This window comes from Pelobates fuscus, chromosome 5, assembly GCF_036172605.1.
Source record: "Pelobates fuscus isolate aPelFus1 chromosome 5, aPelFus1.pri, whole genome shotgun sequence".
In the NCBI taxonomy this organism is placed as follows: Eukaryota; Metazoa; Chordata; class Amphibia; order Anura; family Pelobatidae; genus Pelobates; species Pelobates fuscus.
This window is the reverse complement of record NC_086321.1, coordinates 20,957,692-20,981,874: the sequence shown is the minus strand read 5'-3', so window position 1 is coordinate 20,981,874 and position 24,183 is coordinate 20,957,692. Positions and strand designations below refer to the sequence as shown.

The 24,183-nt window shown below is 41.8% G+C and overlaps 1 protein-coding gene across 1 annotated transcript in view; it reads left to right on the top strand.

Moving 5' to 3' along the window:
* The window catches only part of FER (FER tyrosine kinase), a 185,746-nt gene that overhangs the window by 129,321 nt on the left and 32,242 nt on the right, over positions 1-24,183 (top strand). Inside the window, exon 18 of the mRNA XM_063453639.1 lies at positions 10,105-10,228. Within this exon, the coding sequence (XP_063309709.1) occupies positions 10,105-10,228 (124 nt within the window). The remainder of the gene's footprint in view (positions 1-10,104; positions 10,229-24,183) is intronic.

The window sequence follows — 24,183 nt, the reverse complement described above, 5'->3', positions numbered from 1 at the left end:
GATAGTCCCCTCTTAAATAAAACCAACAAAATCCAGCAACCAACTGAGCTGTAGCTGGCGTATAAAGCAGGTGTAACATACCAGGAGCAGTCATTAAAAACCGTGGTGCGTTCAGGTCACCACCTCCGGAGAGGCTGTTTCTTTAGAAACCCAAATTCTAGCATTCTACAATGGATAAAGAAAAATGTAGATGATGACAATTAAAATGCAAATCCTTCTTACAAACACTTCAGCTTAATATGCCAGTGCCTCGGAGACTCAGCCAGTCTGCTCTTAAATCTGTTTAATAACCCTGCATTATCTTGTTTATTGTGAGCCATAAGTAGCTATACCTTGCTAAGAAAATTCTAATGTATATTTGTATTATGGAAGTCTCTCAAACCTTCACTTAACTCAGTGGGAAACAAAGTATATCTACCACAAAGCCTAATGATGTCGGCTCTGCACCAGAGCTTGAACATGTTGACTATAAATATGCTATAACGTGAAAATAAATAACATTTTATAGCCCTCTTAAAATATTAACTATTTCATTGCCAGAAAAGACTTATAGTGTTTTGTTATCTGCACAGTTTATCCCTGTAAGTGAAAATGTATTATCCATTTGGGAATGGATATCTACTGCTTATTGCACCAACAAGACAATTGTGTTTCAATCAGATCCATCAGATCCATTGCCACAGGGATATAAAAACCTAGCCATGCAGTCTGATAAACATTTGTGAAAAAATTGTCCCGTTCTGAAGTGCTCGGTGAGTGCAAGCAAGGTGCTGTGATAGGAGGTTCCTGAATATTCCTCCCTTCTAGATATTCTACAGTCAACTGGAACTACTATTATTAGAAAGTGGAAGCGATAACCGTTTTCCCCCAAAAAAATAAGCCCTAGCTTATTTTCAGGGATGCTCGTAATATAAGCCCTATACCGCTAATAAGCCCTAGTTGAGATCGTCGCCAGTTCACTAATCTATGTTCTTTGACTTTTTCCCGAACATAGATTTGTGGGATTCCATGCGCTAGTAAGATAATCTATGTTTAAAGAAGTTTCCACAAACCTAGATTCGCGGGATTCCCTGCGCTATTGAACTGGTCTATGTTCGAGGGAATTCCCACGAACGTAGACCTGCTTTCTTGCACATGCTTGCTACCGTCTCCCCCCGAAAATAAAACATCCCCTAAAAATAAGCCCTAGTGCGTTTTTTGGTGCAAAAACTGATGATATTATTATTTTTATTATTATTGCCATTTATATAGCGCCAACAGATTCCGTAGCGCTTTACAATATTATGAGAGGGGGATTTAACTGTAAATAGGACAATTACAAAGAACTTACGGGAACAAGACCTGGTCTTATTTTCGGGAATAAAGGGTAGGAACGGCAGCACATTCTGTGTAAAACTTGCCAACACTCTGCTGATTTTAGAAGTGAGGAGTTCTAAATTTTCACTGCCATTAATAGCGTTATAAGAACCGTGCAACCGGAACTCCATGGAATGGATTTCCATGGCTTAACAGCTGCATGCAAACCTCACATCACGAAGTACAATGCAAAGCGTCTGATTGAATGGTGAAAAGTATGACTCCTCCAGAGCAGTGGAAACGTGTTCTGTGGAGTGACAAATCCTGTGTCTCTGATTGGCAGTCTGCCGGTCAAGTCTGGGTTTGGCAGATGCCAGGAGAACATTACCTGTCTGACTGCTGTGGGGATATTTATGGGATGATAATAGTAAACAGTTGAGAATTGCCCACTATTTAAATTCTCAGATCCCAAAGATCGTTATCATGTAAGTGAAATGTATTCCATATTAAAAAAAATCACAATTTGTTATAAAAATAGATACAATTTATTGTGACAAATTAAATAATAATAATAATAAGTAACATGCGTGACAATAATCAATGAATATTCAGTATAACATGAGTATGCAATACAAATGGTAATACATTCCAATAGCTAACACAGCCAATTGTCAAGACAAGATTTATGATGGGCTTCAAAGAGACAAAGAAAAGTTTTCTTTCACACAGCTTGCAGCGTAAGGCCATAAAAGGGTTATTCTAACAGTTAGAATAACCCTTTCAATGCTGGTTAGATCTTTCTGGACATAGAAGATCTATTATCATGTAATTTTAAATAACATAACATCTAAACCAGCTCATTAGTCATTTCCTGGAACCATCCAATAAGAGTAATCTACCATGTTCTATAAGCAGAATTTTAACTTGCCTAAACAGATATTTTATCTTATTTTAGAGCAAATCAATACACCTGGATAAATATCACGATATGCTAACATGTGATATGTCACATTAATATATATAATTATTCTAATTCCATCTGCAGAATGGAATGGTTATAACTATATATTTCTTATTTAACTAAGATTTGTAAATATCGATATCTGATTGTGATTTATCCAGCTATTAGAACATTTTTTATTAATTTAGATTAAATAAAACAAGTATAATTACCAGTTGGGTAGACATTCTCATCAGATGAGTAGGTAGCTAAGTGTCAAGGAATGTTTCTTTCTCGCTCTGACTCACTTGCTTCTTACTTCTTGTCTTTCTTCTCCCCTTGCTTACTTCGTTGCTCACTTTGACTTAGCCTGCTTCCGACTGCCTTGCCCCCGACTGCCTTGCCCCCGACTGCTCACTCTCTTGCTTACCTCTCTCTTCCCTTTGTCTTAACTTTTTAAAGGGAAGGATTCTCTGTTCGTCACTAGGTGACAGACCAATAGGGAAACTGGAGGTGTGGTTACCTTCCAGATAGCAATTTAAGTATTTGGTCTATAGAGGGCAGTCTCGTCCCACTAAACATTCCTATCCAGGAAAGAGTTAACTTTTCCTGATGGCTATTCTGACGTTATTTAGCTTATCTTTATGGTTAATATAATTTAAGTTTACTCGTCAGTTCAAAGGGTTTTCTTCAGACAGTGTGTCTCCAATTCCTGCTGTAATTTCTAATATGACAGTTCGTAAACTTAGTCTCACCTTTCACTACAATGGGAATCTTGTAAAATTTAGAAAGTAAAATTAATTACTAATCTTCTCTGTCACTAATGTCTGGGTTTAGAATTATTTCTATTCCTTTAGCATCTAGACAGAGAATCCATCCCCCGCTCTCATTTCTTATCACTTGGTTTGTATATACTAAGCATTCCTTAGCTCCGGCTAGGTTAGTCACAGAAAGGATAGAAATTTGTGTTTTTGTTAGCTTGAAATCCAAAATGGAGTCTGCTCTGTTCAGAGTGATTCTGACAATATATATTTTTTATTTCTATCATAGCACAAAATGTCTGCCGATATAAATATCCTGACACTGCTCTGTGCCAACTATAAAGTTTGGTGGAGAAGGTATGGTATCAGGCTTTTTTTAATGGATTGGGCTCGGCCCCTTACTTCCAGTAAAGGGAAATCTTAATGCTTCAGCATACCAAGACATTTTGTTTTGAATATTTTTATTGTTTTCACAATATAAACGCATTTAGCAATCTGATTTGTAATAAAGCAAGTAGTTGCCCGCGCAGGGGCATAAGCATTGGTTAATAAAGGTGCAAACATTTCGTCGCTTACGCAGAAGCGGATTTGTCATATCCTGTATAGCTGGTTTGAGCGAGTGCTTTATGTCAGCTGGTTTGTGCAAGTGTTTTGTGTTAGCTGGTTTGAGCGAGTGCTGTGTGTTAGCTGGTTGGAGCAAGTGCTGTGTGTTAGCAGGTTGGAGCGAGTGCTGTGTGTTTGCTGGTTTGTGCGAGTGCTTTGTGTTTGCTGGTTTGTGCGAGTGCTTTGTGTTTGCTGGTTTGTGCGAGTGCTTTGTGTATGCTGGTTTGTGCGAGTGCTTTGTGTATGCTGGTTTGTGCGAGTGCTTTGTGTTTGCTGGTTTGTGCGAGTGCTTTGTGTTTGCTGGTTTGTGCGAGTGCTTCGTGTACTGGTTTGTGCGAGTGCTTTGTGTACTGGTTTGTGCGAGTGCTTTGTGTACTGGTTTGTGCGAGTGCTTTGTGTACTGGTTTGTGCGAGTGCTTTGTGTGCTGATTTGTGTATGTGTTTTGCATTGGTTGGTCCGTGCACGTGTGGTTTCTTAGGCATAGCATAGCATATACAATGTAGTATTCAGGCAGGTAGATAGGCAATAGGAAACATGTGGAGCTTATGGTAGTCATTTAAAAACATAACGTCATGTCCTCGCTGCGCTACCCTGCGCAAGTTCAGTAAGTATATAAACACTTCAAATTAGATGTGTCAATATCACTTAGTCTATTAAAACTCTGATATGCTGGGTAACATATGCCTATATATCCTTAATCGCTAATACTATGGGAATACTATGAATTCCTTTGGCATTTTGAGCTAGCTTGACCATAACTAGCTGATATCAAATAAGCAAAGCAAGTAAAAACTAAAAAACAAAAATTGCAGAGAGAACGGGTTCACAAACGGAGTATCAAGAAACAGTCCCATTAGCCTTGTCAGTCCTTCGTTGATTTATTTATGCTTTGCTTGGGACAGTGCTCAGGTGAAGTAGAGCTGTATAGCGGCATTAATTGAGCCTCTCCGCTGGAGGTGGCAAAGTAGTGCCTGGCAGGATAGGTTGTAGCGGTGCAGGCTGCTCTCTACTGTGGCCTCTGGAATGCTGATGTCAGGTGTGCCCCTATTTATCCAGTTGGCCGGTCAGTGCAAGGTCTCTCTAGCACCCCCGGTGCATCTGTCCCCCTCTTTTCCCCCTCCAGGCCTGCTCCGGCCGTGTAATCGGGTGCACTGCAGTGCTGTGGGCACTCAGGGATGTCGGTAGTCCGGCAGACTCCCACCCCTGAAAAGTCCTCGGCCCCTTGTCCCCTGCACCTCCCCAACTCCCACAGTTCCCCGTCGGAGCTCCAGCCCCTAGGTGCCTCACCCTTCTCCGGTCTCACACTTGTCGCCGGTGTTCGCCTCCCCGGCTACCGGTCCGCCGGGGGTCCAGCTCGCCCCGACGACACAGGGCTCGCAAAGTTGGGGGCATCCCTCCCTGGACCACCACCAAATCCTGGGGTACAGGCCGGCTCCGTGTCGTCCATTCAGCCGCCTGGAGGGGTCCAGCCGTGGGATTTGTCACACCGGGGGTCCAGGCAACCTCGCTTCCCTCCTTGCGGCGTGTGCTTTCAGCGGCCATCTTGGCGTGGGGGTGAGCTCCCCGCTCTGCAGCACTCCTGCCTCCAGTCTCCGGAGATTTGACTCGTGGGCCGGGATCACCCCCGCCGGCCCGAGGGGGGGGAAGCGGGGCCGGGTCCGGTTTCCCCTCTCTCTCTCTCAGCCATCTGGTCTCGTGGCTCCTGCCGTTGCCGTGTGCGTGTAGGCCTCATGGGCCCAGCTTGCTCCGGTTACTCGGGTTGCGCGGCTGTGGCTTAGCAGGTGTCCCTGCGTTTTGCTCCTGTGCCTCTCCCTTACTCCAGGTATGCTTTTGGTGTCTTATTTTTGAATATTTTGGTATATTTAAGCAGCTCAGAGCCGGAGCCGGCATGGATGGCTGCCGCTCGGCTCGGCGGCCCGGCCCCGCCCCCTCTACCAAGACATTTTGGATAATGCAATGCTTCCAACTTTGTGGCAACAGTTTGGGGAGGGCCCTCTTCTATTCCAGCATGACAGTGCCCCAGTGCACAAAGCAAGGTCCATAAAAACATGGTTGGATGATTTTGGTGTGGAAGAACTTAACTGGCCTGCACAGAGCCCTGACTTTAACCCCATCAAACCTTTTGGATTTTCTGTAACAGAGATTACAAGTCAGTTCTTCTCGTCCAACATCCGTGCCTGACCTCACAAATGTGCTACTGGATTAATGGGCAAAAATTTTCATGGGAACACTCCAAAATCTTGTGGAAGCTGTTAAAGCTGCAAAGACGGGACCATCTACATATTAATGTCTGTGTATTTAGAATGCAGTTTCATAAAGGTCCCTGCTGGTGTAATGGTCAGGTGTCCATATAGTGCTTGATAAAGACCTGGGTACAGATCGAAACGTTACAGTGTCCAATAAACCAGATTTTTGTTTTTCTTTTTTCTTTCATATAGTGCATTTTGGCATTGCCTGTGGAGTAGCTCAGTTGATTAACGCCCTAATGCTTTTTCTTAGAGGATTGCTTTAGCTGTTCATGTTTCTAAGGTTGACATGCATACCATTGAATTGGGTATATCTTATTGCCAGGCATGACTGAAAGATACATATTTACAAGTTTATTCAATAAAAGTGAGAATTGTCAATAAACTGAATTTTACATTTAAGATTGGATTGTAGCTGAACAGGAAGCCTCGCTGTCTTGGAAATTTTTGCCAGTTTAGCTATTTTAACCAGAAATTAGATTTGCACAAGTTAGATTACAATCTGTCCTAAAGGTGTAAAAACAGCTTTTAACACCTTCTGACAAAATGTGGCTTTTAAGTTGGATATTATGAAATTGTTTGTCTAGTCTGTTTTCTTTGGTGTATTTGCCTAGTGACTTCTTGCTTTGTTATACTAATTTTTATTTTCTCTATCTCTTGGCAATATTGCTATCTGTACTGCCTGGTAATATTGTTAATGCATCATTTATTCCACAGAGCCGTTACCAGTGCTTGTTATCCTCTGCTCGGCTTGTGTTCTCTATATTTGCCCATTAAATGCTCCCAAATCTCTTTGGGAAAATTTGACATGAATTATTCAGACCCATATTTGTAACTTAGATATTGGCCTTTACACAGTACTCCCCATCGTGTTTCTAGACTTTACAAATATCACCCATAATGCCAATTTTCTTGACACAAAGTACTTGCGTAATGCGACAACTTTTGTTTACCTTTTGTCTTGACACACAAACTCGTCAAGCAACCAGACTGTATGTGAAATAACCCATAATACCTTTAACCGTCACATAAACACAACACCTTACTATTCAACCTAATTAACAACGTACAAAAAAAAATAGGCAGAACCTTGTAAACTCATAGTGTAGTGTAGCGTCGCTAGAGGCTATGTGGTCAGAAGCTAATCTGCTTCCTGCCAAGGCACACAGTGAGGCTACACTATCCCCACAGATGATATCTTCTTCTCTACATTTTGGTACTGTCTTCAGATTCGTGAGATCATTCCACATCACAAGCTTGTTTTTTGCTTAAATCCACTATGTTGTAAAAATAATTATGGATTGTTGCATCTCATCCGTACTCTGTCTTCTTCTCTTTCTCCACCTCTCACTAAAATTCTCAATCTCTCTCTCTCCTCTGGTATATTTCCATCGCCCTTCAAACATGCAACTGTAACCCCAATTCTAAAGAAGCCCAATCTTGACCCTAACTCCCCATCCAACTATCGTCCTATCTCGCTACTGCCTTTTGCATCCAAGATCCTTGAAAGAATTGTGTATGCGAGATTGACAGACTTCCTCGAGTCCAACTCTCTGCTAGACCCGCTTCAGTCTGGTTTCCGCGCTAAGCACTCTGTGGAAACGGCACTGACCAAAGTATCCAATGATCTACTCGCTGCAAAATCTTGTGGTCACTACTCTATCCTAATTCTCCTTGATCTGTCTGCGGCTTTTGACACTGTTGATCATCAACAGCTTCTTCTCATCCTCCGCAATATCGGTCTACAAGATATTGCTCTCTCCTGGTGCTCCTCATACCTCTCCCAGCGCTCTTTCAGTGTTTCTTTCTCTGGATCTGCTTCTTCTCCCCAACTCCTCTCTGTTGGTGTCCCCCAAGGTTCAGTCCTTGGTCCCCTACTGTTCTCCATCTCTACTGCCTCCCTTGGTAAACTCATTAGCTCCTTTGGCTTCCAATATCATTTCTATGCAGATGACACGCAAATCTACCTGTCCTCTCCTGATCTCTCCCCGTCCCTCTTGACTAGTGTCTCTGACTGCCCCTCTGCTGTTTCTAACTGGATGGCTGCCCACTTCCTTAAACTAAACTTGACCAAAACTGAAATTTTGGTATTTCCTCCTGTGTCTGTCTCCCTCCAAGTCAATGGTGCTACCATCAGCTCCACCACACAGGCTCGCTGCCAAGGTGTTCTCTTTGACTCCGACCTCTCCTTCAAGCCTCATGTTCAATCTATCGCCAAATCCTGTAATTTCCATCTCAAAAACATTGCGCGCATCCGCCTCTACTTAACGCCAGATGCGACTAAGGTGTTGGTTCATTCCACTGTCCTTTCTCGCCTTGACTACTGTGATCCGCTTCTCAGTGGTCTTACATGCTCCCAACTTGCGCCGTTACAGTCCATAATGAATGCGGCGGCGAGGCTCATCTTCCTGTCCGCCTGCACCTCCCATGCCTCACCCTTCTGTCAGTCCCTACATTGGCTTCCTATAAAATATACAGCTCAATTTAAAATTCTGGTTCTTGCTTTCAAATCTCTACATAATGCTGCTCCCACCTATCTATCCTCTCTTATACACAAGTATGTCCCGTCTAGGCCCTTACGATCTGCTGAAGACTTACGTCTATCTTCTGTCCGTACTCCCACCTCTGATGCTTGCCTTCAAGATTTCTCGAGGGCTGCACCATTCCTGTGGAACTCGCTTCACTCCTCCGTTAGATGCTCACCCAGTCTCCACTCCTTCAAAAAATCGTTAAAAACCCACTTCTTCATAAAAGCGTATCAATTAAACTGTTAATAGCTCCCAACTGATTCCTATTCTGCAACTGTCTTTAGTCTAATACTATCCTTACCTTTTTGTGTCATTTTACCCCACTCCCTCTAGCATGTAAGCTCATTGAGCAGGGCCCTCAACCCCTCTGTTCCTGTGTGTCCAACTTGTCTGGTTACAACTACATGTCTGTTCGTCCACCCATTGTAAAGCGCTGCGGAATTTGACGGCGCTCTATAAATATCATAATAATAATAATGGATTGTTTGTAACTGTGGTCCATAGAGAACATACCCGATATTCCTGGATTATTTATTTTTGTTTAGTTTTTTCTTTTCACCTCGGACCATCTTGAGTTTTTGAGAAATGGACATGCTATCTACACAAATAATTTTTAGATCAAGTTAATTCACATATTGGATTACATGGAATACTGGAGTCATTATAATGAATTCTAATTGGTGGATAAAGTGACTGTGTCTTTTAGCTGGATTATTGCTGCTGTTTCAGTTTGTGGGAAATCACTTGTGATTAGGGACCGTCACCTGATAATCGTTTATGTGGCAGAGTTTTTAAACTGATATTGTTATATTGGTGTTTTTCTCACAATTTTGGGTTGCACAGTCAATAATTGTCGTTGCGGTTGGTGTTTTTCTCACATTATTGGCTTGCACAGTAAATTGTTGTTGCGGTTGGTGTTTTTCTCACATTATTGGCTTGCGCAGTAAATAATTGTCTTTGCGGTTGGTGTTTTTCTCACATTGATTGATGAGATGTATTTAAAGTTGGGTTCATTGGTCTGAGTGCTTCTTTGATAATTTCACTGTTTGCAAAAATGGATTACATTGCACTACATCTATGATATTTGGATGATTCAAGCCTAGAATGCAATTTAAGAAAATAGCTCTGTTACTCTTGACCTCTTAAGTGATGCGTGAATAGTAAGATTAAAGCTCAGAGTGATCTTGTAAAATGGGTTTAATTGATAACTGAATGAGTGCTTAGTTCTGGATGATAGAAATCCTTTTTTTTGCTTTAACTGGGGTTATTATTTCATTTAGCGCAATTAAGATTCAACATAAAAAATGGCAAGTGGTACATGTGAGCAGAGTCATCTGTGTGTCTTCACGAGTTTTTGAAAAGATGAGAAAAAGGTGGACAACGTTTGTAGAGAGGAAGCTTATTCCACTAGCTCGAAACTTAGGATTTAAAATATATAAAAAAAAATGTTACATGTATTACTCAAAATTCCTTCTTATTTAACTTGCATTGATGCTTTCTCCTGAACATGATTAGTGCTCACGGGGGCTTGAAAGATATGTAATCATCAGTACACAATATTCATATTAATATTCAGTCACTTATTCCATATTTGTTCTTTTGTTCTTGGTACAAAGAATACTTCTGTAGGACAGATGATCACAGAATAATTCTTGTGCAGCCAACCATCCCTTATGAGCTGTTAACTGCGAGTCCCGTTCTGCTCATATTTCACTGTCCATTTCCCTAGGTGGCGATTTCCTGTCCTTTTTGAGGAAGAGAAAGGATGATATGAAACCGAAACAGCTAGTCAAATTTTCATTAGATGCGGCTTCTGGAATGGCCTATTTGGAATCCAAAAACTGCATCCACAGGTATGGCAAACGTTCTCATCCAATGTTGCTTTTTGAACTTGCACTTTTAAGCTTTTTATATTTTCCTAGAATAGAGAATTTACATAGAAATCTAATATGTGGTTGTAATTAAAATTCAGATGCAAACATGAAACCCCTTATTTGATCATAGCAAGCCTCCTCGTGTGTGTATAGTACATTATTGAAATCATGTAACTCACCCACTGTGCACTGTGAAATCAGAATTGTGTGTAGCTTAAAATGTCATTTTTATATAGTTGGAGATTTTATTCCTGTTTTCCATATTTTATATGTTCTCCATAAATCACAGGATGGTTTATTTATTTTCAAGATTTCAATTGATAATTTTATTGGAAAAACAGAGAGGTATAGAATCCCCTAGTTTTGCTTATTTGGGAAGTAGAACTGATGTTCAGTGTGAAAGCATAATGTGTATTTCTGTACATTAAAAATGTAAATATATAAATATATGTGTATCAGTGTAATGTAAGGAAACAGCCCAAATATTGGTGTTTAATTGCAGTGAGGGCAAAAGCCTAAAAATGGCTTGTGCACATGGCTGTAAAATGGTCTTGCATTTAAAGGACCACTATAGGCACCCAGACCACTTCAGCTTAACCTCCCTGGCGGTATGATTATGTCAGGAATTTTGTACCAAAAGCGGTACCATTTTTTTGCATTTGAATTACCCGCCCAGTTCCGCCCCCATGTCAGGCATGTCAATCAAATTTTAATTAATCAAATCACATAATTACGTTAAAAGATTATTTAAATATACATGTAGAATTTTAATATATATGCATTTATAGGTATTTAAATTCTACGTGTATACTAATGTAATCTTTTATGTAATTATATGTATTTATCTATATATATATATTTGCGGTTATTTGTATTTTATATATATATATATAGATATATATAGAATGTCATTCTAAGTGTATTTTGTTACCGATATATATATATTAATAACAAAATACAGTTAGAATGAAATTACATATGCATATATAATTTATATTAAATTTTGTTTCAATATTTTATTTATTTATTTTATTATTTTATTTATTATTTTAATTATACGTATTTATATATAATATATATATATGTACATCTATTATATATATAATATACATACATATTATATATATGTAACGTCATTCTAAGTGTATTTTAATATTAATATATATACTTATATTAATATTAAAATACACTTTGTATGACGTTACATATATATAATATGTATATATATTATATATATAATATATATACATATTATATATATATAAAAATATATTTAATTTATTTTTACACTTGTCTTTTTTTTTTTTTTTTTTATACTTTCCCACCAGCAGGGGGACTGTCTGATATTTCAAACAGTCCCCCTGCTGGCAGATCCACAGCCAGCTATAGAGGCCCATGTGATCGCTCTTTGAGAGCGATCACATGGCCCCCGGGGGCCTGATTTGCCGTGGGAGGGCTGCCTGGGCTGTGAGGCAGTCCTCCCGAAGCGGATCGCGGCGGAGGTAAGTACATCTTACCTTCCGGGGGCTTTGTTCTCTACCCCGAGCGTGACTCGGGGTTACCGCTTCTGGCAGCGAAAATTAACCCCGAGTCACGCTCGGGAATACCGCCAGGGAGGTTAATGAAGTGGTCGGGGTGCCAGGTCCATCTAGGGTTAACCCTGCCTGCTGTAAATGTTTACATATGGGTTAATCCCGCCTCTAGTGGCTGTGTCATTGACAGCCGCTAGAGGCGCTTCCGCGCTTCTCACTGTGATTTTCACAGTGAGAAGACGCCAGCGACCATAGGAAAGCATTGAGAATTCTTTCCTGTGGACTGACTGCGCGTGCGGCTCTTGCCGCGCATGCGCATTCAGCCGATGACGTTTGAAGGAGGAGGAGAGTCCGGTGGGAGGGGGTGCCGGGGGGGGGGGGGGGAGGAGACCCATTAACACTATAGTGCCAGGAAAACGAGTTTGTTTTCCTTGCACTATAGTGGTCATTTAAGGTGTTAAATACAGGATTCGTTATACGAGGAGTCAAGAAAGCTTCAGTTTGTATAAATATATCACATTTTTTTTTGTCAAGCAGAGAGGTGTAAGATTTATGCAGACGGTTTAGCAATTTATTTTCCAATCCATATAATGTACACTTATAATGTAGGAGATTGCATCATGTTTTTTTAAATGCTCATTCTCTTTTTACAGCCTTCTGTATGTTTTCCTTTTTCTGAATTACTTAAAAAGAATTTTACAGGCAGACATTGTAAGCATGCATTTTAGTTCCTTTAAAGCAGCTGAACGCTTGTGGCATTTCTAGAGACAAACTACATTTCTAGTTGCTTTTGTGTTTTCTGAAGGCTCCTTTGCAGTGTATTTTGAGTTGAATATAAAATGTTCATTGTTTATAAAGTTAGCAGCTGGGATGCTAATATTCTGGGGGTATTGTTATTTATTGTAGATCCTGTGAAAGAACTTAAAGCAGCACTCCTTTTCATTGCTCATTTGCACTGTTTTTGTTATTAGAATATGTTTTGTTTTTTATTATTTGCTAAAAAAAACTGCTCTATAGCTGTCCAGAAAGAACTTCTGGAATGTGGCTGCACACCACAAGCTCTTGAGCCACGGATTGTGAATGTGTGCAGCTCAAGCTCCCTTTGAGAGCTTATGAATGGAGCTAGGGAAGATGAATGCTACCTCTGGTTCTTCTAAAAATGTTCAGCAAACCCAAATGTATGCAGCCTACTGTACCTACAGCTTACCGATCGCAGCACTATAAAAGAGAATTTCAGTTCTCAGAAACCTGCCTACCCAACACAATTGCCACACTTGCTCTCAGCACAGTATGAATCAGCACATCGTTTACTGTTCTGCACCATTGCTGAGGCTTTATAGGCATCTCCATTCCATTCATCAGCACTATGCAAAAAAAAAATAAAATCTAGGAACCTCAAAAAAAAATTTTTATATCGATATAATATCTTCCAATTTAAAGAGAACCTATGGTCCCGAAAAAGTTGTTTTATAAATTCCCTTCTACTGTTGTTAAAGATTGCATTCCTCGTTTCCCACAACGAGACTCTTCCCCTACAGCCACCCACTCCACCTCTGTCTTCGTCACCATGCTTGCCAACTCTTCCACTATATTGACCAATCCAGTGGTTCTGTATGATAAGATACGCATGTGTGGCAAATGGTACCCTCCCTCCAATCACATTTATCATTTGGTTAAATAGCAGAGTCTGACTTGGTCCTGGTGCTGAAAACACCCACACGAACTGTGTTTAATTCTGCAATGTAAACATTTTTATTTTTTTTATTGTGAAGCAAACAACAAATAGGACAAAATAACAGAAAAGGTCAATGTGCATAACTATTCAGCCCCCTAAAGTCAATACTTTGTAGAGCCACCTTTTGCAGTAATCACAGCTCCAAGTCGCTTTGGATAAGTCTCTATGAGCTTGCCACATCTTACCACTGGGATTTTTGCCCATTCCTCCTTGCAAAACTGCTCCAGCTCCTTCAAGTTGGATGGTTTGTGCTTGTGAACAGCAATCTTTAAGTCTGACCACAGATTTTATATTGGATTGAGGTCTAGACTTTGACTAGGCCATTCCAACACATTTACATGTTTCCCCTTAAACCACTCAAGTGTTGCTTTAGCAGTGTGTTTGGGGTCATTGTCCTGCTGGAAGGTGAACCTCCATCCTAGCCTTAAATCACGCACTGAGTGGTACAGGTTTTGCTCAAGAACATCCCTGTATTTAGCACTATCCATCTTTCCCTCAACTCTGACCAGTTTCCCAGTCCCGGCTGCTAATAAACATCCCCACAGCATGATGCTGCCACCACCACTGTGGGGATGGTGTTCTTTGGGTGATGTGATGTTTTGGGTTTGCGCCAGACATAGCATTTTCTTTGATGGCCAAAACGTTAAATTTTAGTCTCCTCAGACCAGAGCACCTTCCTCCATACATTTTGTGAGTCTCCCACATGCCTTTTCGCAAACTTAAAACGCGCCATTTTGTTTTTTTTGCTGAAAGTAATGGCTTTCTTCTGGCCACTCTGCCATAAAGCCCAACTCTATACAGCTTATTGTCATCCTATGTACAGATACTCCAGTCTCTGCTGTGGAACTCTGCAGCTCCTCCAGGGGTACCTTAGGTCTCTGTAGTGCCTCTCTGATTAATGCCCTCCTTGCCCGGTCCGTGAGTTTTAGTGGGTGGCCGTCTCTTGCTGTTGTGCCATGTTCTTTCCATTTGGTTATGATAGATTTGATGGTGCTCCTGGGGATCATCAAAGATTTTGATATTTTTTTATAAACTAACCCTGACTTGTACTTCTCAACAACATTGTCCCTTACTTGTTTGGAGAGTTCCTTTGTCTTCATGGCAGTGTTTGGTTAGTGGTGCCTCTTGCTTAGGTGTTGCAGCCTCTGAGGCCTTTCAAAAAAGGTGTGTATATGTAATGACAGATTATGTGGCACTTAGATTGCACACAGGTGGACATCATTTCACTAATTATGTGACTTCTGAAGGTAATTGGTTGCACCAGAGCTTTTTATGGGCTTAACATAGAAACATAGAATGTGACGGCAGATAAGAACCATTCGGCCCATCTAGTCTGACCAATTTTCTAAATACTTTCATTAGTCCCTGGCCGTATCTTATAGTTAGGATAGCCTTATGCCTATCCCACGCATGCTTAAACTCCTTTACTGTGTTAACCTCTACCACTTCAGCTGGAAGGCTATTCCATGCATCCACTACCCTCTCAGTAAAGTAATACTTCCTGATATTATTTTTAAACCTTTGTCCCTCTAATTTAAGACTGTCCTCTTGTTGTGGTAGTTTTTCTTCTTTTAAATATAGTCTCCTCCTTTACTGTGTTGATTCCCTTTATGTATTTAAATGTTTCTATCATATCCCCCCTGTCTCGTCTTTCCTCCAAGCTATACATGTTAAGATCCTTTAACCTTTCCTGTAAGTTTTATCCTGCAATCCATGAACCAGTTTAGTAGCCCTTCACCGAACTCTCTCTAAGGTATCAATATCTTTCTGAAGATACGGTCTCCAGTAATGTGTACAGTACTCCAAGTGAGGTCTCACCAGTGTTCTGTACAATGGCATGAGCACTTCCCTCTTTCTACTGCTAATACCTCTGGCTACACAACCAAGCATTCTGATAGCATTTCCTGCTGCTCTATTACATTGTCTGCCTACCTTTAAGTCATCAGAAATAATCACCCCTAAATCCCTTTCCTCAGATGTTGAGGTTAGGACTCTATCAAATATTCTGTACTCTGCCCTTGGGTTTTTACGTCCAAGATGCATTATCTTGCACTTATCCACATTAAATGTCAGTTGCCACAACTCTGACCATTTTTCTAGTTTACCTAAATCATTTGCCATTTGGCTTATCCCTCCTGGAACATCAACCCTGTTGCATATCTTAGTATCATCAGCAAAAAGACATACCATCAAGACCTTCTGCAATATCACTAATAAAAATATTAAAGAGAATGGGTCCAAGTACAGATCCCTGAGGTACCCCACTGGTGACAAGCCCAAGCTTCGAATATACTCCATTGACTACAACCCTCTGTTGCCTGTCACTCAGCCACTGCCTTACCCATTCAACAATATTGACATCCAAACTCAAAGATTGCAGTTTATTGATAAGCCTTCTATGTGCAACAGTTTCAAAAGCCTTACTGATATCTAGGTAAGCAATGTCTACTGCACCACCCTGATCTATAATTTTAGTTACCCAATCAAAAAAATCAATAAGATTAGTTTGGCATGATCTCCCTGAAGTAAACCCATGTTGTCTCTGATCTTGAAATCCATGTGTTTTTAGATGTTCAACAATCCTATCCTTTAACATGGTTTCCATCACTTTCCCCACTACTGAAGTAAGGCTTACTGGCCTATAGTTGCCCGACTCCTCCCTATTACCTTTCTTGTGAATGGGCACAACATTCGCTAACTTCCAATCTTCTGGGACTACTCCTGTTAACAATGATTGGTTAAATAAATCTGTTAATGGTTTTGCTCGTACACCACTAAGCTCTTTTAATAGCTTTGGGTGTATTCCATCAGGTCCCATTGACTTATATGTCTTTACTTTTGACAGTTGAAATAGAACCTCTTCCTCTGTAAACTCACGTGTAATAAATGACTCATTTATGCTTTTTTTTAAGTGAGGTCCCTTTCCTTCATTTTCATCTGTAAATACCGAACAAAAATATTAATTGAGGCAGTCACCTAGACCTTTATCCTCATCTACATACCTTCCTTCTTTTGTTTTTAATCTAACTAATTCTTGTTTTACTTTTCTTCTCTCATTTATGTATCTAAAAAAGTTTTGTCCCTCTTTTTTACTGACTGTGCTATTTTCTCTTCTGTGTGTGATTTGGAAGCTCTTATAACTTGCTTAGCCTCTTTCTGCCTAATCTTATAGATCATTCTGTCTTCCTCACTCGTTTTTTTTTTTTTTTTTATAATTACTAAATGCTAACTTTTAGTTTTTTACTATTTTGGCCACATCTGCGGAGTACCACAGTGGTTTCTTGCCTTCAGTAGTGCAACTTTTAAATAATCCCATTTCTCTTGGACTCCATTTAAATTGCTCCAGTCTGATAATGACTCCTTTACACATATTCTAATTTTAGAAAAGTCTGTTTTTCTAAAGTCTAAAACTTTTGTTTTTGTGTGGTGTGACTCAGTCACTGTTCATATATTAAACCACACTGACTGATGATCACTGGATCCTAAACTTTTACCTACAGTAATATCGGATACCAAATCTAGTATGGCCTCTTTACGAGTTGACTCCTCAACAACTTGTTTTAGAGACAATCCCAGTAGGGAGTTTAGAATATGTGTGCTCCTGGCACAAGCAGCTATTTTTGTTTTCCAATTCACATCAGGAAGATTAAAGTCACCCATTGTCATTTTAGCTATTTCTAGTGGATTATCTAACTCTTCAATTTGTCCTGGGGGCCTATAAATCACACCTACACGAGTTACTGTGTCATTACCAAATTCTAACGTAACCCAAACGGACTCTATGTTCGCCTCACTAACTTTTATTAGGCTAGATTTTATGCTATCCTTCACATACAGGGCCACCTCTCCCCCTTTCTTGCTTTCCCTGTCTTTTCTATGTAAAGAGTACCCTGGTATTGCTATGGTATTGCTATGTCCCAGTCATTTTTCTCATTATACCATGTCTCAGTAACAGCGACTAAATCTACACGATCAGTTGCCATTATTGCCACAAGTTCATGGATCTTATTCCCTAAACTGCAAGCATTTGTGGACATGACTCTAAGCTTATCATTTTTTAACACACTTGCTACAGGCACCTTCTGTCCTTGTTTTGGGAGACAATTGGATTGATGTTTTATCCCCCCCCCCCCCCCCTAGTTTAAATACATCCTAGCAAAACCTCTGAACTGCTCATTGAGAACATTTGTTCCCTTTTGAGAAAGATGCAAACCATCTTTTTTTGTACAGTTTTTTTCCATTCCAAACAGAGCTACCATGAGAAATAAAGCCAAATCCTTGCTCCCGACACCATTCACCAAGCCACAAGTTAAAGTCCCTAATACGCATCCGCTTGTCGTTCTGAGTGTTATGCACAGGCAGAACTTCAGAGAATGACAGTGTGGAAGCAACCTGCCGTATATCATTGGCAAAAACACTAAAAACTTCCTTAACCTCTGAAACCTCATTGCAAGCCAAGTCATATGTCCCTAGATGGACAAGTACATCCAATTCCCCTTCCTGCTTTGCTTGCTTAACAATATTACAGCTCCGGGAAGACACCTCGCAAGACCACCATTGTCCATCTCCACACCTCTTATGATGGAATCCCCCAACAACAACTGCTTTCTATTAGGCCTCACCATAGTCTCCAAGCCTGTCTCCATAACACCACTAGCATCAGTGCCTCTCTCCACAACACCACTAGCCTCAGTGCCTCTCTCCACAACACCACTAGCCTCAGTGCCTCTCTCCACAACACCACTAGCCTCAGTGCCTCTCTCCACAACACCACTAGCCTCAGTGCCTCTCTCCACAACTCCACTAGCCTCAGTGCCTCTCTCCACAACACCACTAGCCTCAGTCCCTCTCTCCACAACACCACTAGCCTCAGTGCCTCTCTCCAGAACACCACTAGCCTCAGTGCCTCTCTCCACAACACCACTAGCCTCAGTGCCTCTCTCCACAACTCCACTAGCCTCAGTGCCTCTCTCCACAACACCACTAGCCTCAGTCCCTCTCTCCACAACACCACTAGCCTCAGTGCCTCTCTCCAGAACACCACTAGCCTCAGTGCCTCTCTCCACAACACCACTAGCCTCAGTGCCTCTCTCCACAACACCACTAGCCTCAGTGCCTCTCTCCACAACACCACTAGCCTAAGTGCCTCTCTCCACAACACCACTAGCCTCAGTGCCTCTCTCCACAACACCACTAGCCTCAGTCCCTCTCTCCACAACACCACTAGCCTCAGTCCCTCTCTCCACAACACCACTAGCCTCAGTCCCTCTCTCCACGACACCACTGGCCTCAGTCCCTCTCTCCTCAACACCACTGGCCTCAGTCCCTCTCTCCTCAACACCACTGGCCTCAGTCCCTCTCTCCTCAACACCACTGGCCTCAGTCCCTCTCTCCTCAACACCACTGGCCTCAGTCCCTCTCTCCACAACACCACTAGCCTCAGTGCCTCTCTCCACAACACCACTAGCCTCAGTGCCTCTCTCCACAACACCACTAGCCTCAGTGCCTCTCTCCACAACACCACTAGCCTCAGTGCCTCTCTCCACAACACCACTAGCCTCAGTGCCTCTCTCCACAACACCACTAGCCTCAGTGCCTCTCTCCACAACACCACTAGCCTCAGTGCCTCTCTCAATGACACCATTACACTCTGAAAGTGCAGAAAGTGAATTATGTAGAGCAACAGACTGTGCAATATGCCCTTTATCCACAACTCTAAGTCTACCAGAACCTACCGTAATCAACCTGCCATTCCTAGTATGTCTCTGCGGCAGTGGCTTTGCAGCAGTTCCAGCCTGAGTTTGTTTACCAGATAATTTACAAATCTCAGACTTCAAAAATACAATCCCCTGCCGCAAGATATAGAACTGTCTACAGATTAGACAACAATCAAACCTCCAAAAATTGGAACGTGAAACAAATGCGTAGCAACTATTACACTGGACCAAGTCTGCCATTCCAATGAGGTAAATAATTTAAATCAAACAAATCTTAACTTTTTATTTATCCTCCTGAATACCTCAGATTACCTCCAGGATATCTCCAGAATATCTCCAACCACACACTTAGAAGCAACACTCTCCAGAATATCTCCAACCACACACTTAGAAGCAACGCTCTCCAGAATATCTCCAACCACACACGTAGAAGCAACACTTAGATGAAGCAACCAAGCTATATTAGCCAAGCTAATGACAACAACCCTTATATAACAACTAAAATCACCACCCACTAGGAATGTTTAACACCTGGGTAGGCCTCTGCTTATTTGCAAACAATAGCTAATTTAAACAGCAATCAATAGCAAGTAGCTAGCTAATCAAATCAAATGCCTTATAATTACCAACAGTAAACCAAACCTTGTGCAATCAGTAACCTTTTCCTACAGATGAATCTTACTAACAGGAAATCAAACCTTGTGCAATCAGTAACCTTGTCCTACAGATGAATCTTACCTGTAACAGTAGAAAAGAAAAACTCTTAGCACAACTCTTAGACAGTTGAAGCTTCTGTAAAACTCTCCAGAATATCTCCAACCACAAACTTAGAAGCATCACTTAGATGAAGCAACCAAGCTTCATAACAAAGGGGCTGAATACATACGCACATGCCAATTTTCAGTTTTCTATTTCTAAAAAAATAGTTTTATGTATATATTTTTCTCATTCCACTTCACCAACCTAGACTATTGTGTTCTGTTCCGTAACATAAAATTCAGATTAATAAAACATTGAACTTAACGCTGTAATGTAACAAACAGGTAAAAAGTCAATGGGGGTGAATACTTTTGCAAGGCACTATATATTTTCGGACGTGTGTCTATTGATTTTGTTGAAATTTTAAAAAAATTCTGCCACCATCAAAAAGCTCTTCATGTAAAGATTCTGTCTTTATGATTTCAAAAATTGACTGACCTGATTTAAAGATTAACCGCTTAAAATACAAGGTAAAATTCTCTACACATACAAATTATTATTTACTGTCTGGAAAGTGCATTAAGAATTAGCGATACAGGGTGACAGCGAGTGTACCTTTCAAAACTCATTCCTGATTGCAGAATGGCATCCAGGGACTTTAAATTATTGTATCACCAACTCCAGAATGGTTTCAGCCAAACCAATTTTACCCCATATCTGATAAATGTCATTAGCCTGACACAATACAGAGTTTAATAAATACACACCCCTGTTCATTTCATCTTGTTCTTACAAATGGTTACAAGATCTTTGTCTCGTGAGAAAGAGGTTTATAAAGTGTTATGTAGCTTTAGAAATGAATTCTAGTGAACGCAGTGAGAAACCTTTTTGATAAATTGTTCCATGATTGTATACAAATTCCAATAACTAATCACCTGTGCAGAAAATAACAATTCATCTCAAACCCACCATATGAGTCGTTATCCTGTTCTCTAAACTACAATCCCACTGTTTTCGAGATGGCTACGAGCCGAATTTGATTACCATATATACATTTTTGTGCTGAAAAACTGCATTGCCATAATACAGACTGGGGGCTGTGGGGGCTGCAGAGCGTTTACTTACCTCTCCTGCAGCTCCTGTCAGCTCCCTCCGCCTCCGCGCTGGTCCGTTCAGCACCTCTGTCAACTCCCAGTGTAAGTCTCGCGAGAGCCGTGGGGTCATAGTGCGGCCGCGAGAATTACACTGGGACTTACACTGGGACTTACACTGGGAGCTGCACGGACCGGCGCGGAGGAGGAGGGAGCTGCAGGAGAGGAAAGTAACAGCTCTGCCAGCCCCCTCCTACACAGTGCCCATCCACTGGACCACCAGGGAGAGCCCCCCTCCCTGCCATGTATCAAGCAGGGAGGGGGGATGAAAAAAATATTAAATACAATAAAATAAAAAATAATAATAAAAAAATAATTAAATTAAATAATAAATAATAAAAAAAAATAATAAAATTGCCCACCCCCCACCAAGGCTCTGCAACACACACACACACGCACGCTGCACTCACACACGCACGCTGCACTCACACACGCACGCTGCACTCACACACGCACGCTGCACTCACACACGCACGCTGCACTCACACACGCACGCTGCACTCACACACGCACGCTGCACTCACACACGCACGCTGCACTCACACACGCACGCTGCACTCACACACGCACGCTGCACTCACACACGCACGCTGCACTCACACACGCACGCTGCACTCACACACGCACGCTGCACTCAAACACGCACGCTGCATTCATTATATACACACACGCTGCATTCATTATATACACACACGCTGCATTCATTATATACACACACGCTGCATTCATTATATACACACACGCTGCATTCATTATATACACACGCTGCATTCATTATATACACACGCTGCATTCATTACATACACACGCTGCAAATAAATATTCAATTAATATAATTTTTTTAGGATCTAATTTTATTTAGAAATTTACCAGTAGCTGCTGCATTTCACACCCTAGTCTTATACTCAAGTCAATACGTTTTCCCAGTTTTTTGGGGTAAAATTAAAATCTCACAGAGATACATTGAATCAAAAAAATTCATTGTCTCCATGCAGAGGGTGGAGACATTGAATGTCAGTCACAGTGTGCAGCACGGCCCCATAAAGCACCTCTAGAGAGGTCTTTCTTTAAAAAAAAAAAAACTAAATAAGCTACAAAGGGAGATGGGAGGTGTGCCAGCAGGGAGGGAGGATTGTAGTGGAGAGTTAGCTTCCCCTTGTAGACGGAGCACAAGGTTTTAACTTCATTTGTCTGCGCCCAGGTGTAATTTATGCACAAAATTGACATTAGGCAGCTTGGACAAGAGTTCTGGGCTGCCAATGGCATGTGTGCTGGTGATGCAACTATCCACCAGCACACAAGTACTAATATCTCTGTATGTGCAGTTTTTCATGCTGAAAAACTGCACATACTGATTCCTCCCACCATGACAACTTCAAATCACTGAGGTGGTCATGGTGATTGGAGTAACCCTTTAACTTTAGATACTTGTTTGTTGCCATCAACATCAATGGCACAGACACTAATGTGCAAGAAATACTAATGTGTTCGTTGAACATTATGAGGTTGCAAAGACTAATTTGTCAGTTTTGGAGCCGGGCTCAATAAACGATGAGTGTTAATAATGTTATTGATAGCTGGAGATATGCAAAGACCGCTAACAGTTGCACGCAGATCAGAATTGTCTACGGTTTCTATTCTGTGCGAGTTGGGGTGCTTCCAGTGTAGTTTTATTTTTTTAAGTTGCTGGAGTATACACTGCTCAAAAAAATAAAGGGAACACTTAAACAACACAATGTAACTCCAAGTCAATCACACTTCTGTGAAATCAAACTGTCCACTTAGGAAGCAACACTGATTGACAATCAATTGCACATGCTGTTGTGCAAATGGGATAGACAACTGGTGGAAATTATAGGCAATTAGCAAGACACCCCCAATAAAGGAGTGGTTCTGCAGGTGGTGACCACAGACCACTTCTCAGTTCCTATGCTTCCTGGCTGATGTTTTGGTCACTTTTGAATGCTGGCGGTGCTTTCACTCTAGTGGTAGCATGAGACGGAGTCTACAACCCACACAAGTGGCTCAGGTAGTGCAGCTCATCCAGGATGGCACATCAATGCGAGCTGTGGCAAGAAGGTTTGCTGTGTCTGTCAGCGTAGTGTCCAGAGCATGGAGGCGCTACCAGGTGACAGGCCAGTACATCAGGAGACGTGGAGGAGGCCGTAAGAGGGCAACAACCCAGCAGCAGGACCGCTACCTCTGCCTTTGTGCAAGGAGGAACAGGAGGAGCACTGCCAGAGCCCTGCAAAATGACTTCCAGCAGGCCTTAAATGCGATGTGTCTGCTCAAATGAGGGTTGTATGAGGGCCCGACGTCCACAGGTGGGGGTTGTGCTTACAGCCCAACACCGTGCAGGACGTTTGGCATTCGCCAGAGAACACCAAGATTGGCAAATTCGCCACTGGCGCCCTGTGCTCTTCACAGATGAATGCAGGTTCACACTGAGCACAAGTGACAGACGTGACAGAGTCTGGAGATGCCGTTGAGAACGTTCTGCTGCCTGCAACCGTCTCCAGCATGACCGGTTTGGCAGTGGGTCAGTAATGGTGTGGGTGGCATTTCTTTGGGGGGCCGCACAGCCCTCCATGTGCTCGCCAGAGGTAGCTTGACTGCCATTAGGTACCGAGATCCTCAGACCCCTTGCTAGACCATATGCTGGTGCGGTTGGCTCTGGGTTCCTCCTAATGCAAGACAATGCTAGACCTCATGTGGCTGGAGTGTGTCAGCAGTTCCTGCAAGACGAAGGCATTGATGCTATGGACTGGCCCGCCCATTCCCCAGTCCTGAATCCAATTGAGCACATCTGGGACATCATGTCTCGCTCCATCCACCAACGTCACGTTGCACCACAGACTGTCCAGGAGTTGGCAGATGCTTTAGTTCAGGTCTGGGAGGAGATCCCTCAGGAGACCATTCGCCACCTCATCAGGAGCATGCACAGGCGTTGTAGGGTAGTCATACAGGCACGTGGAGGTCACACACACTACTGAGCCTATTGTTGACTTGTTTTAAGGACATTACATCAAAGTTTGATCAGCCTGTAGTGTGTTTTCCCACTCTAATTTTGAGTGTGACTCCAAATGCAGACCTCCATGGG